The sequence below is a fragment of the Octopus bimaculoides genome, chromosome 11 (genome assembly GCF_046866305.1).
Source record: "Octopus bimaculoides isolate indiv1 chromosome 11, ASM4686630v1, whole genome shotgun sequence".
Lineage (NCBI taxonomy): Eukaryota > Metazoa > Mollusca > Cephalopoda > Octopoda > Octopodidae > Octopus > Octopus bimaculoides.
In genome coordinates this window covers 68267638-68282415 of record NC_142938.1, presented here as the reverse complement: position 1 = coordinate 68282415, position 14778 = coordinate 68267638, and the positions used below count along the sequence as shown (strand labels likewise).

Here is a 14778-nt window from a genome sequence, read left to right as displayed (position 1 = left end):
GAATTCATAGTTATGTATGTGTGTGTGTGTCTGTGTTTGTCCCCCAGTACCACTTGATAACTGGTGTTGATGTGTTTACGTCCTTGTAACTTAGCGGTTCAGCGAAAGAAGCCGATAGAATAAATACTAGGTTAAAAAAACTGGCATAAGTACTAGGGTCGATTCATTTGACTAAAAGTTTTCCAAAGTTGTGCCCCAGCATGGCCGCAGTCTAATGACTGAAACAAGTAAAAGATAAAAGATTTGTGCAGCATTTATAGGTGCAGGAGTGGCTGTGTGGTAAGTAACTTGCTTACCAACCACATGGTTCCGGGTTCAGTCCTACTGCATGGCACCTTGGGCAAGTGTCTTCTACTATAACCTCAGGCTGACCAAAGCTTTGTGAGTGGATTTGGTAGACGGAAACTGAAAGAAGCCCGTCGTATATATGTATATATATATATATATATGTGTGTGTGCGTATCTGTTTGTGTGTCTGTGTTTGTCCCCCAATATTGCTTGACAACCAATGCTGGTGTATTTATGTCCCCGTAACTTAGCGGTTTGGCAACAGAAACCAATACAATAAGTACTAGGCTTACAAAGAATAAGTCCTGGGTTCGATTTCTTCAACTAAGGCCGGTGCTCCAGCATGGCCGCAGTCAAATTGCTGAAACGAGTAAAAGAGTGTCATTACTTGTATATGAATTGAACCAGAAAAACATGGGAGTCAAGAGAACAATGTGATGTACAGTCAAACGTTTTGTGACCTGGAATTATTTATCTGAATTGAACACCTGTTACAAATGCTTTGAATAGATATCAGTGAATGAAAGTCACCTGGATTATTCTCTCGTGCAAGAATGTTGACAAGTCACTTTCTTTTATTCTATTTTTTGTTTCTCTGTTAGTAGATTTCTACACTAGGCACAAGGCACAAAATTTTGGGGGGAGGGGACCAGTCGATTAGATCGACCCAGTATGCAACTGGTACTTAATTTATCGACCCCGAAAAGAGGAAAGGCAAAGTTGACCTCGGAGGAATTTGAACGTAGAACATAAAAACAGACCACTAAGCATTTTGCCGGGCGTGCTAACATTTCTGCCAGCTTGCTGCCTTTCTCTGCTAGTAGATTGTGACTTTGCTGGAGCACCACACTGAAGAGTTTAGTTTTAAAAAATCAATCCCAGAACTTTTTTTAAAAAAAATCCGGTACTTATTCCAGAGGTTTCTTTTGCTAAATTATGGGGACATAAACAAACTAACACTGGTTGTCAAGCAGGGGACACACACACACACACACAGGGGGAACTCTCACATAGTTTCCGTTCACCAAATTCTCTCAGAAACCATTGTCCGGCCCAAGGCTATAGTAGAAAACACTTACCCCAGGTGCTGCTCAGTGGGACTGAACCTGAAACCACATTGTCACAAAGCAAACTTCTTAACCACACAGCCATGCCTGTGCCTACAGAAATTATTTTCCTTTTTTTTTTCTTTTTTCAAAAAGTCACCATCACCACCACAAATCGATCCCAACCGAGCAATCAAAAACGTTCCACCCACAACCATCATGTCTTTTATTCTTATTCAATGTGTCCTTTTTCTATCTTCATCTTTTTTGAATCAGTTGGGTTGGAATGTTTTGAGGGAGATTTGGCTGTTATTTCAAAAATGCCACAAGGCCATGTAGACGCTCCTCTTGGGCTTATTATTTCTAACAAACCAGGTGATGATGAATTAGCAGAATCATTTGAGCGTCAGACTGAATACTTACAGTGTTTTAGTTACGGCCTTTGCGTTTTGAGTTCAAATTTCAGCAAGACTAACTTTGCCTTTCATCCTTCCGAGGTCAATAAATTTAAGAAACAGTCAAATACTGATTCAATTTCCTTTATACCTTCCCGATACGAATGAGATTAGAATAAGACATTGTAAAGCCTCTTTCTTTCTCTCCCTTTTCTTTCTTTTCCTTTATTTCTTCTTTTCTCTCTGTCTTTCTCACTCTTTCTCTCACTTTTCTCTCTCTTTCTCTCACCGTTTTTCTCTCCTTCCTTCCTCTATCTCCATCTGTCTCTCCCTTTCTCCACCTCTCTCTTTCTTTGGTTGCTATTTCTAGCAGGGCTACATCGACGTCCACACCCTCCTCATTAACTTTTCATTGCAATGTTCATTTCAGTATCTAAATGCAAAAACTAACTTTTTGCCTTCCTACTTCTTTTACAGGTAAAACGACATTGTTATACAAACTGAAACTGAATGAATACGTCAACACAATTCCCACCATGGGTTTCAATGTGGAAACCGTAACATTCAAAGGATTGTCTTTCACTGTGTGGGATGTTGGTGGCCAGGACAAAATTAGATCGCTATGGAAACATTATTACCAAGACATTTCATGTAAGTTAAGCATTGAATACATATATACATAACGTCTTTATTTTGCTTTAGCCTAGGGCTGGCCAACCAGAAGCCCACAGGCTGCATGCAGCCCACAGACTTTTATCTGGTGGCCTGCATGATACTTTCTTGAAGTATTGTGTTTAATTTCAAAATAAAATTGTTTGTGTAAAACATTTGTTTCAAAATAAATTTAAAATTCATAAGCGACAATAAAGCAATAACCTACAATTTTATAATTTTAAACAAACAAAAAGTATGCAAAATTCTTGATTCTGTAATTTGATTATTTGACTGTTAGTACATAAATTATACAAGCAGCCCTCTAGAACCTTTCTGTGGTTAAAGTGGCCCGCAATGTAATTCGAATTGGCCAGGCTTGCTTTAGCCATTGCAGCTAAGAGTTTTGACCTCATATCTTTCGTCTTTTACTTGTTTCAATCATTTGAATGCAGCCATGCTGGTGCACCATCTTTAAAGAATTTGGTCCAACAAACCAACCCCAGTACATAAAGTCTGGTACCTATTTTATTGTTCCCTTTTGCCACACAGCTAATTTGTTGGTGGGGTGTAAAGAAATTAGCACCGGTTGTCAAGTGGTGAAGGACAAACCCAAAGACATGCACACACACACACACACACACACACACACACACACACACACACACACACTAAATGTTGGGGACAAAATTAGCTTATGGAAAGACTAACTTTGTATATAGGACAGAGGGAGATTTTAAAAAATTTTCTTTGGCAAAGTGTGCATCTTATATACTATCAAATGGATACTTTATAACATTTTTTCATTAAATAATGTCATTTTATCACTGCACTTAACACTGGTAACAGTTTTACAAGAAATGGCTGGTACATTACAAAATATTACTTAAACATTAACAGTAATGCTTGTGTAAATATTATTATCATTATGGAATTGGGATATAAGTCTACCAACACGGACCAACATCAGTCCTTTTGGAGTCTGTTTGATCGTTAAATTCTATATACTAAATTATCAGTTACAGATAGATTGGCATTCAGTGAAAAGTAAGACAAACAACAACAAAAATATATTTAATACAGAAATTGACCTTTTTTTTATTTTTATTTAGCTGGATGAAAAATGAACAAAATGTCTAATTTGTGTATTTCTTATTTTGCAGGTTTGCTGTATGTTGTTGATAGTGCTGATAAGAATCGAATGGCAGAAAGTCGTTATGAATTGAATGCAGTTTTACGGCAGAAAGAAATGGAAGATGTACCCGTAATAATTTTAGCCAATAAACAAGATTTACCGAATGCTTTGTCTGTATCGGAGATAACAGATAAATTAAACTTAAGTAAACTAGATGACCGCCGATGGCATATTCAGTCGACTTGTGCTACAACTGGTGATGGTATATTTGAAGCTATGGACAAATTAAAATCCATGGTAAAGAAATATCACCGACACAAATCAAGACATTCTTGAAAAAAGAAGAGACTGACTCTGCTCTTAAGACTCAACCCTATTGTTCTTTTAATAATAGTAAGAAGTCTTTTACAGATAAAGTTCCCAGTTTTAATTCTGGTCAACTGCCATAATTTCAAAGACATCAACAGCTCTTTGAGATGATTCCAGTTTCATGTGTTTTTGGATGCATACAGTTACTACAAGGTACCAGTGTGTTCTCAGACTCTTGAGACTAATGCAACATTTTCAATGCCTTTTTAATGAAGTTTAGTGAAGCTTTCAACTTGTTTGCTCAGTCTTGGCATGACAGCATTGCAAAAAATTGTATCTAAAAATCGTTGCTGTTCCTTGACCAGGACCAGAAACAATTTCCAGGTCCAAAAGTTCTTAGGATTTGTCAAATTTATTACCAACTGATTTCCTGACTAATCTGTTTGTACAATCAGCATAATAACTTTTAGAACAACTCATCTCTCTCCCTTCCTCCCTCTCTCTCTCTCTCTCTCTCTCTCTCTTTTCTTCCAATATTTATATTTCTGAGGCGGTGAGCTGACAGAATTGTCAACACACTTTGCAGCATTTCTTCCATCTTAACATTCTGAATTCAAATTCCACCAAGGTCAACTTTGCCTTTCATCCTTTTTGGAGTCAATAAAATAAGTACCAGTAAAACACTGGGGTTGATGTGATCAGCTTACCCACTTCCCTGAAATTGCTGGCCCTGTGCCAAAATTTGAAACTAGTATTTATATCTATAAAAGTGGTAGAGTGACAGAATTGTTGGGTATACGGTAAAAATGTCTTGCGGTATTTTGTTACAACCCAACACACTCTAAGCTTAAATCCTGCCACGGTTGACTTTACCCATTAAAAACCATACCAGTCGCATCCCGAGGCAATATCATCAAATGTATGTCAACCCAAAATTTGTTGTCTTGCTCCTCTAATATAAATTAATATTATTAATTAGTCCAGGAGGGCAGCGAAAAGGCAGAATCGTTAGCAGTCTGGATGAAATGTTTAGTGGTATTTTATCTGTTGCTACATTCTAACTTCAAATTCCGCCGAGGTTGACTTTGCCTTTCCTCCTTTCGGGGTCGATAAAATAAGTACCAGTTGAACACTGGGGTTGATGTAATCGATTCGTCCCTTTCTCCCCCAAGCTGCCCTTCTGGCAAAAATTTGAAATACTTATTAATTAGTCCAGGATTATTAATGTGTCCATTTGATTGCCGGAATAGTAAGAGGTACGATCAAAATTCATTACAGTAATAAATTGTCTCTTCGAGTTCCGAGTTCAAATTACCCTGTGGTCAACTATACCAGCCATCACCTGATGTTGAGAAAATAAGTGCCAATATTGGTATAATAATCGCCTCCTCCAAATATCTGGACTTGTAAATATTTTAAACATTAATATTATTATCACTTAAGGTGACCAACTGGAAGAATTGTTTGCATGCTAGGCAAAATGCTTAGCGGCATTTTGTTCATCTTTACGTTCTGAGTTCAAATTCTGCCAAGGTTGACTTTTCCTTTCATCCTTCCAGTCAAATATCAGGGTCAATGCAATCGACTTATTCCCTCCCCCGAAATTTCTGGCCTTGTGCCAAAATTTGAAACCAATATCACTATCTCTTACGTCACTAATACTTTTTATTTAAAAGAGGATAAACTTCACTAATACTCATTTTCCTACTGTATACATCTAATTTCTATCCTAAAAAATCAACAGGAACCAAAAACTACAAATTCGTTGCCATCTTCAGTCGTTTCCCCAATTGTCGTCTCTGAACTTTCCTCCTTTTCTCAGTTCTTGATCATTGCAACCATTATATTTAATGTCAAAGATCAGGCTATTCTTCCTCTCTTCGCCACTTTACACTAATTTCCAACTTTCTATAATATTATTCTGCTTCTCGTAATATGTTTTCATGTGTTACACTTCCAGCAGACTTAACTATGGAACAACATCGAAGACATAATCGAAATCTTTAACTGTTCGCCTGTCCTGTATATCACATGTAATAGACAGGACATATTTCTCTGTCGTCCATGCAAAATATATGATACAAATAACCATTTTTTTCTCAACCATCAGAGTAACTTAAGGCTTGTAAAATGGAAGCTTTATATTACTCAGGACATTTAAAACAGAGGCTAACTAATAGTCTGAAAAAGTGTGCGGATGTTTAGAAGAAACTTATGAAAATACTTTTGACAAGCAAAAGGTTAACATAGTTAAACAGGTTCCTGTATCAAGCTTTCAATAGCCCTAACTGTGGAAGGAAATCGAAGACTGCCAGAAACTTTCGATAACACAATGTTGAGAAAATCTATGAATTTATGCATCAAAAGAGAATTATGAACATTTATGAAACTCGGAATTTCCACGACTCCTGCTAATTTTGTTTAATTGAGACTTAAGTGCATCGATCCTTTGCTTAAAAAATAGCCCAGTTTCATTTGCATCGCGAATGTTTACATCCCAACTTTCTCCATCTCACCCCTTTGAAAAAATCTCTGCCACCATACTTACATACACAGTATTGCTTCTCAGAGTGGTTGCTACTGCATAGGATTCCATTCCCAGCTGCTGTCCATTTCACTGAAAAGTATAAATGCCACAACTTCAAATAATCTCAGGTTTCTATCATTTAGCAATAAAATCTCAGATCTATAGTAACAATCCTATTTCGTTTCACACTTGTAAACGATTAAGTTATCTCGTTAATTTTCATGGTCAAAGCATGAACGACCAACTTCCTATTCCTTCTCCATTTATAAATGATAGATTTCATAACGATGTAAAAATAAACCATATTGATACAGCAATAACTGAATGAACAAGGTAGCAGATACTTCATTAGTTTGCCATCACTTTATGTCATGGTACAGATCTATTGCTGTGTCCCTGGGCTTGACATCAAAACTCTCTCGACAAATGATTTCAAACCAAGTTGAAAAATCATGTCAGACAGCGAAGCCGGGTTTGAATATCTGTATTCCTCTTATTTGTTTCTCCGCTTATTTATAAAGTGTGTGTGTGTGTGTACATGTGTTTGTTAACGTGTGTGGACATGCATGTTTTTCCTTTTGTTTTGTTTTTAATCCTATTCAGATTGTTAAATAAAAGACTGATAAATATATCTTCTGTGTTCTTGTATCTAAATATATAATGCATTTTGTTGTGGAATAATTCATAGCAAAGGTCAAGGCGGTGAACTGGCAGAATCGTTACCATGTCAGACAAAATACTCTTTTACTCTTTTACTTGTTTCAGTCATTTGACTGTGGCCATGCTGGAGCACCGCCTTTAGTCAAGCAAATCAACCCCAGGACTTATTCTTTGTAAGCCTCGTACTTATTCTATTGGTTCCCTTTTACCGAACTGCTAAGTTACGGGGATGTAAACACACTAGCATCAGTTGTCAAGCAATGTTGGGGGGGGGGGACAAACACAGACACACACACATATATACATACATATGACGGGCTTCTTTCAGTTTCCGTCTACCAAATCCACTCACAAGGCTTTGGTCAGCCCGAGGCTATAGTAGAAGACACTTGCCCAAGGTGCCATGCAGTGGAACTGAACCCGGAACCATGTGGTTGGTAAGCAAGCTACTTACCACACAGCCACTCTTACAAAATGTTTTTTTTTTTAAATTTTCTTTTCTTGTTTCAGTCATTAGACTGCAGCCATACTGGGGCAGAGGAATTTATAGTTGAATGCATCAACCCCAGTACTTTTTTTAAGACTGGTACTCATTCTACCAATCTCTTTTGCTGAACTTCTAAGTTACGGCGGCATAAACACACCAACACCTGTTGTCAAGGGGTAATGAGGGAACAATCACACACACACACACACACACACACACACACACACACACACACACACACTATACGACTGGCTTCTTTCAGTTTCCATCTACCAAATCCACTCATAAGGCTTTGGTTGAACTGAGGCTATAGCAGAAGACACTTGCCCAATGTGCTACTTGATGACAAGTGACACTCTACTTACTGCAAACACTATAAAAAATATGAATCTAAGTAAGATGTGCATGTGTGTACATACATACAAACACACATATATAATATATATATACGCACACACACACGTGTGTATATATGTATATGTATAGGAAGTTGTGGAAAAGGGAGACCCAGAAAGACATGGGACGAAATATTGAAGGCCAATCTCAAAGCACTGAGCCTTTCGAAGGAGATGATGGAGGACTGAGATAAGTGGTGCATTGCTGAATTCAAGAAGACTCGTCCACCACAAAAGAATTGATCGCCTAAAATCAAGGTATCAAGTAAAAAGCACCGGTGCTGATGCCACGTAAGAAGCACCCAGTACATCCTGGAAAGTGGCTGCAGTTAGGAAGGGCATCAAGCTGTAGAAGCCAATCCAAAAGCGAATATGGAATCTGGTACGGGCTCGTGGCCTTGCCATTTCCTGTCACGTCGTCCAACCTACGCCAGCGTAAAAAAACGGAAGTTAAAATGATGAGGCGTAGGAGTGGCTGTGTGGTAAGTAGCTTGCTTCCCAACCACATGGTTCCGGGTTCCGTCCCACTGCGTGGAACCTTGGGCAAGTGTCTTCTACTATAGCCTCGGGCCAACCAAAGCCTTATGAGTGGATTTGGCAGACGGAAACTGAAAGAAACCCGTCGTGACAGTATCGAAACTTAATCTCCAACTCCTTCAAGTAGGACCGGCGGCTATGAAGTAAGAAGTCAGCTACAGACACAACATACGTCAGACGACTGTGGAAGTGAAACAAACCAAAGCAAACAAACAAACAAAAAAAAAAAACGAAATATACACAAAAGTAGGCATGAGGAGAATTTATATGGAAAGTTGTTAATGGATTGGCACGGATTTTGAAAGATCCGGGACTTGAAATCATTCTTCTGATTTGGATAAATTGATTTTGCATAACGGATCTCTCAAAATCCGTGTTAATCCACACACCGATAATATCATTGGTCTTCGTAACATAATACACATGGTTATGGCACAATTCATTGTTTATCCAGAACATCTGTGAAGATGAGACTTGATTATATCTTTCGTTTTATTTGTATATGCTATTTTCCATCCTTTCCTTTTTATTCTCATACTCACCTGATGCAGGTCCCCCTTATGGCTGATTTCCAACACCAGAGTCACTTGGCCCGGACGAAGGATCTCGGATTCAACTCCTGGATTTATCTGAGCAATACTTGGTGACTATCTATGACACGCTTGCATTAGCATTCTTCAACACCAACTCCCAACTTACACACACACACCAACAAACACCTCAGATGTATATATATATATATGTTGTTGTTGGCACTCTGTCGCTTACGATGTCGAGGGTTCCAGTTGATCCGGTCAACGGAACAGCCTGCTCCTAAAATTAATGTGCAAGTGGCTGAGCACTCCACTGACACGTGTACCCTTAACGTAGTTCTTGGGGATATTCAGCGTGACACAGTGTGACAAGGCTGACCCTTTGAATTACAGGCACAACAGAAACAGGAAGTAAGAGTGAGAGAAAGCTGTGGTTAAAGAATACAGCAGGGTTCGCCACCATCCCCTGCCGGAGCCTCGTGGAGCTTTAGGTGTTTTCGCTCAATAAACACTCACAACGCCGGGTCTGAGAATCGAAACCGCGATCCTATGACTAAACTTCATTAAAAAGGCATTGAAAATATGAAAATGTATGTGTGTGTATGCGTGAATGGGGCCAAATGTGTGAGTACATATGTGTGTGCGAGAGTGTGTGTATATATGTGAGTATGCATTTCGATGTATGTATATGTGTGAAGCTAACGTATGTCTGTGTGTATGAGTGTGTGTGTAGCAGTTGATGTGTGCTTGTTCAGGGGATGTGTGTATGTGTCTGTGACCAAATAGTGTGCATGTGTACAGTACATGTTTGTGGGTGAAAGTTATCTGTGTCTATGCGTGTTACATGTGTATGTATTGTCTGTGTTCAGGTATTATGTGCTTGTGTAGGTGTGGGAGTGTGCATGGTGGTGTGTGGTATGTGTACTGAGTTAAATAATGTGTTGGGGTCTGCTCGTATAGTGGTATGTCTGGTGACGCTATTGAAAATTGTGTGTGTGTATAGATAATGGTGTGTGAGGTGGGTGCTGAGAAGTATTTGGTGCTAGTGCGTGTGGAGTGGGAAGGTGTTTGTAGGTGTGTGTGCAATGGTGTATGAAGTAAGTAATGAGCTGAACAGTGCATATGGGGGTTTGTATAGTGGTCTGTGTGTGGTGAGGGTACTGAGGTAGGCGGTATGCAGGTGTGTTGTTGGAGAGGGGCAGTTGAATGTCAGAGGTGTAGGGGATTCTGTGTGAGGTTGGTGTCAGATGAAGAGAGTAATTCAGTTGAGCCCATATGTCGCAAAGGAATGAAGAAAGATTAATTCCTGTTCACTGTGAAGGCGAGAGACCAGGTGGCCCATGCCTGCGTGTGTGTGTGTGTGTGTGCGCGCATATATGTATATACATCTATATGTGTATGTATGCATGCATATATGTATGTATAGTTACATACATGCATGCATACACACACACATAGATACATGCATTCATACATACATACATACATGCATGCATGCATGTATGCATACATGCACTCTGTCGGTCACGACGTCGAGGGTTCCAGTTGATCCGATCAACGGAACAGCTTGCTCGTGAAATTAACGTGCAAGTGGCTGAGCACTCCACAGACACGTGTACCCTTAACGTAGTTCTCGGGGAGATTCAGCGTGACGCAGAGTGTGACAAGGCTGGCCCTTTGAATTACAGGCACAACAGAAACAGGAAAAAAGAGCGAGAGAAAGTTGTGGTGAAAGAGTGCAGCAGGGTTCACCACCATCCCTTGCCGGAGCCTTGTGGAACTTTAGGTGTTTTTGCTCAATAAACACTCACAACGCCCGTTCTGGGAATCGAAACCGCGATAGTATGACTGCGAGTCCGCTGCCCTAACCACTGGGCCATTGCGCCTCCACTTACATGCATGCATGCATATCAGACCTAAAAGCAAAAAAGGTAGTGAGTGTAACTGAGGCAAGGCATTTGCTTCTGGAAACAGCCCAGATACGGCAAAAGTGATTAAGTTACTGTCTCTGCAATATATTAACAATAATGATAAAGGGCCAACCAATGCACACAGGTCGCGAATGGCGACTCTCCCATCGTTAGATCACGTATGAGGGTTCTGTGATTTCTTACTAAACAACCGCACAGTTGATTTGTGTATAGTGACCAAATATTTGTGATCAGCTCACTCCTTTCATCAAATCGACATTACCTGTACAGGTGCATGATGTTCCACATGTCAGATGAGGAAATGGTCGCAGAGCAACGTGAAATGAAGTGTTTTGCTAAAGAACACAACGCAACACCCGGTCTGGGAATTGAAATCAAGATCTCGCAATCGATGAGTGCAACACCCTATCCACTAAGCCATGCGCCTTCACGTGGCTGTGTATGCATATAAAGCAAAAAAGAACTATAATCGTGACTCGCAAGCAAGCAAACATGATTTGGTGGCACGTATGCTTCCATCCAAAATAAAATAAATGTTCTAAATATTATCATCATCATCATCATCATCATTGTTTAACATCTGCTTCCATGCTAGCATGGGTTGGACGATTTGACTGAGGACTGGTGCAACCAGATGGCTACAACAGGCTCCAATCTGATTTGGCAGAGTTTCTACAGCTGGATGCCCTTCCTAACGCCAACCACTCAGAGAGTGTAGTGGGTGCTGTTACGTGTCACCCACACGAAGGCTAGTGAGGCGGTACTGGCAACGGCCACGCTCAAAATGGTGTATTTTATGTGCCACCCGCACAAGAGCCAGTCCAGGGGCACTGGCAACGATCTCGCTCGCAAATCCTTACACATGTCACGGGCACAAGTGCCAGAAAGGCGACGCTGGGCACAGGTGCCATCCCGATTTCGTTTTCGCTTTCCCCAATAAGTCTTCGCAAGCTGAGTTTCGTGTCCAATGAAGGAGACGACGTTGGCATGGGTGCCAGTCGTCAAATTTAGTTCGATTTCAATTTCACTTGCCTCAAAAAGTCTTCGCAAGCGGAGTTTAGTGTCCAATGAAGGAAAGGTACACATAAGTGGGCTGGCTACACTCCTGGCAGAGGCCTTGGATTTAGGTCTCACTTGGTTTGCCGTGTCTTCTCACGCACAGCATATTTCCAAAGGTCGGCACAAGGCCAGCAGTTTCGAGGGCAAGTTGATTACATTCGACCCCCAGTACTCAGCTTGTACTTATTTTATGGATTCCGAAATAATAAACGGCAAAGTCAACCTAGGTGGAATTTCATCTCAGAATGTAAAGACAGACGAAATGCTGCTAAGCATTTTGCTCGGTGTGCTAATGATCCTACAAACTCACCACTTTATTCTAAACACAATATGCTTGAATTAAGCATTCATTACACAGAATTTGGATTTTTTTTCTGTTTGGCTGCCAATTTTCAATCTCTTCAATTCCTGCCCAAATTGATTTCATATTCGGTCTAATGACATAGTTTTATATGCTAATCACTGCTTGAAATTCATTTCCGTGATAAATCGATAAATAAAGAATTATTAGCTTTTAGAGTTTGTGATTTTTTGGTAATCGTAAGCCACAGACTCATTCATGCCTGTTTCCATAATAACGAGCCAAGCATGAGAACTGTTTTGTCTGCGAGAAAGCACATGTTGACAAATATATTCCAGTCATTGAGGTGGTTGTCAAATGTGCTAAAAATAGCAGCCAAAGAAGCCTTAAATCACGTACCAAAAAATCTTTTGGCGCAGGAATCATTTGAAATTTATTCAACACAGTTGAAATTTATTTCAACACAGTTGAATAACACTGTTTTCTGACTGGGTGAAATGATCAAACTTCAAACCTCTTCAACTTTTTTGTAAAATTTTTCTGGGAAAAGTGAAATACCTCCAGAAATTCAGCTTGGAAAACTACATTAATATACCAAATTTTGAAATTTTCAAGAAACATTGAATTTTCGAAAATTGGCAGCCAAACTGAAAAGATCCCAGGATTTCATTAAACGAAACTGCTTATAAATGCTTTCAATTAGTAATTGTGATCACCAGTCTTAACTTTTTCTGTTTCACGTTCCATGTTTTTTTTTTTTTAAAGCAAAAGGAACGGATGTCACTCAAACAAACTATGTGGCATGTCTTGTGTTCCGGGATGCTTTTAAAGCAATTTTAAGTGTTTTTACTTAATTGTTGATACTTAATTGTTAACGTTCGTTTTAGAATTATTTGTTTGCACTGTGGTCTGTATATTTTGAGCCAAGTTAATTTTAGTTTGATGGAGTGAAAATTTAACCAGATGGAAATATAAGCTCTGTGGATAGAATGGTTTGCTTCCAAATAATCAAGTACTTACTTTGGAAAAACAATTAAGTCTCTACACATTCTAGCATTGTCTGGATTATATTTCAGATGCCGGCTAGCTATAACAATATACTCAGTCCGGAGATAGTCTCTTTAAAATAGGTGACCTCCAAATGATAACATTCTTCTATGGTTACAGGCGCACACACCGTATTTGGTGACATATAAAACACACTTTTATTTTTTTCCAAAAAAGAAACAAAAAAAAAAAAGGTTTCAAAAAATCATCCTGCGTCTTACACATGAAGTTTACACTATACAGTAATCTCTTGATTATCGCGGGTGTTACGTTCTAAAAAAAACCTGTGATAGGTGGAAATCCGGGAAGTAGAAACAGTACTGTACTGTATATTTTTTTTTATTATTTTTATAATTTGTATATATTCATTTTATTATAAATGCAAAACAACACCACGGAGGAATCGATGTAAGCTTCAATGATAAACCGCGATAGGTGAACCGCAATAGGTGAACCGTGATAGGTGAACCGCGATATGACAAGGCATTACTGTATTAAATGCACTAAAAACATTTTTTCTGGAATATACGCTGGCTAAATTGGGATGTGTCTACTACGCCCATGAAATAGAGTAGATGCAAACCTGGGCACCAAACCATGAATCTGTTAATCAGGCTTGTTTACATCACCGTAACTTAGCGGTTCGGCAAAAGAGACTGATAGAATAAGTACTAGGCTTACAAAGAATAAGTCCTGGGGTCGATTTGCTCGACTACAGGCGGTGCTCTAGCATGGCCGCAGTCAAATGCCTGAAACAAGTAAAAGAGTAAAAGAGTATAGTTTGGGGGTTTTAAAACTCTTAAAAACCAAAACAAAGTAGATTTTATAGTTTTGGCACATTTTAAAGGTGTTTTTAGAGCACGGATATTTTGTTGGGGTTTGTTTTGTTTCTTGTATTATAAAATTTTACGGTTTATTGATAACTTCCGTTACATTTTTAAAGAATTAACTGATTAGCGGTTATTGGAGTTAACTTTTTGGTTAACGGATTAACGGTTAACGAAGTTAACTTTTCAATTAACAGTGCCCACCTTTGAGTAAATGTATGCACTTATTTGCTGGAGTACTTATGTTGCCTAGGGGCTATTGTAGTGAGCTTACTGCCATCAAATTGACAGTTCGATTCCTGGATCAGGCGGTGCGTTAAGATTATTTAAACTTCGTGGAATGGTGTATGTTGTTATGCTGGCACTCCGTCGTTTACGACGTCGAGGGTTCCAGTTGATCCAATCAACGGAACAGCCTGCTCGTGAAATTAACGTGCAAGTGGCTGAGCACTCCACAGACACGTGTACCCTTAACGTAGTTCTCGGGGATATTCAGCGTGACACAGAGTGCGACAAGGCTGGCCCTTTGAATTACAGGTACAACAGGAAGTAAGAGTGAGAGAAAGTTGTGGTGAAAGAGCACAGCAGGGTTCGCCACCATCCCTTGCCGGAGCCTCGTGGAGCTTTAGGTGTTTTCGTTCAATAAACAC

The 14778-nt window shown here is 39.4% G+C and overlaps 1 protein-coding gene across 1 annotated transcript in view; it reads left to right on the top strand.

Moving 5' to 3' along the window:
* The window catches only part of LOC106879364 (uncharacterized), a 16728-nt gene extending 9746 nt beyond the window's left edge, over positions 1-6982 (top strand). The window contains exons 2-3 of the mRNA XM_052971909.2: positions 2207-2380; positions 3544-6982. Coding sequence (XP_052827869.1) covers positions 2207-2380; positions 3544-3851 — 482 coding nt within the window. The 3' untranslated portion in view covers positions 3852-6982. The remainder of the gene's footprint in view (positions 1-2206; positions 2381-3543) is intronic.
* Positions 6983-14778: the final 7796 nt, after the last annotated feature.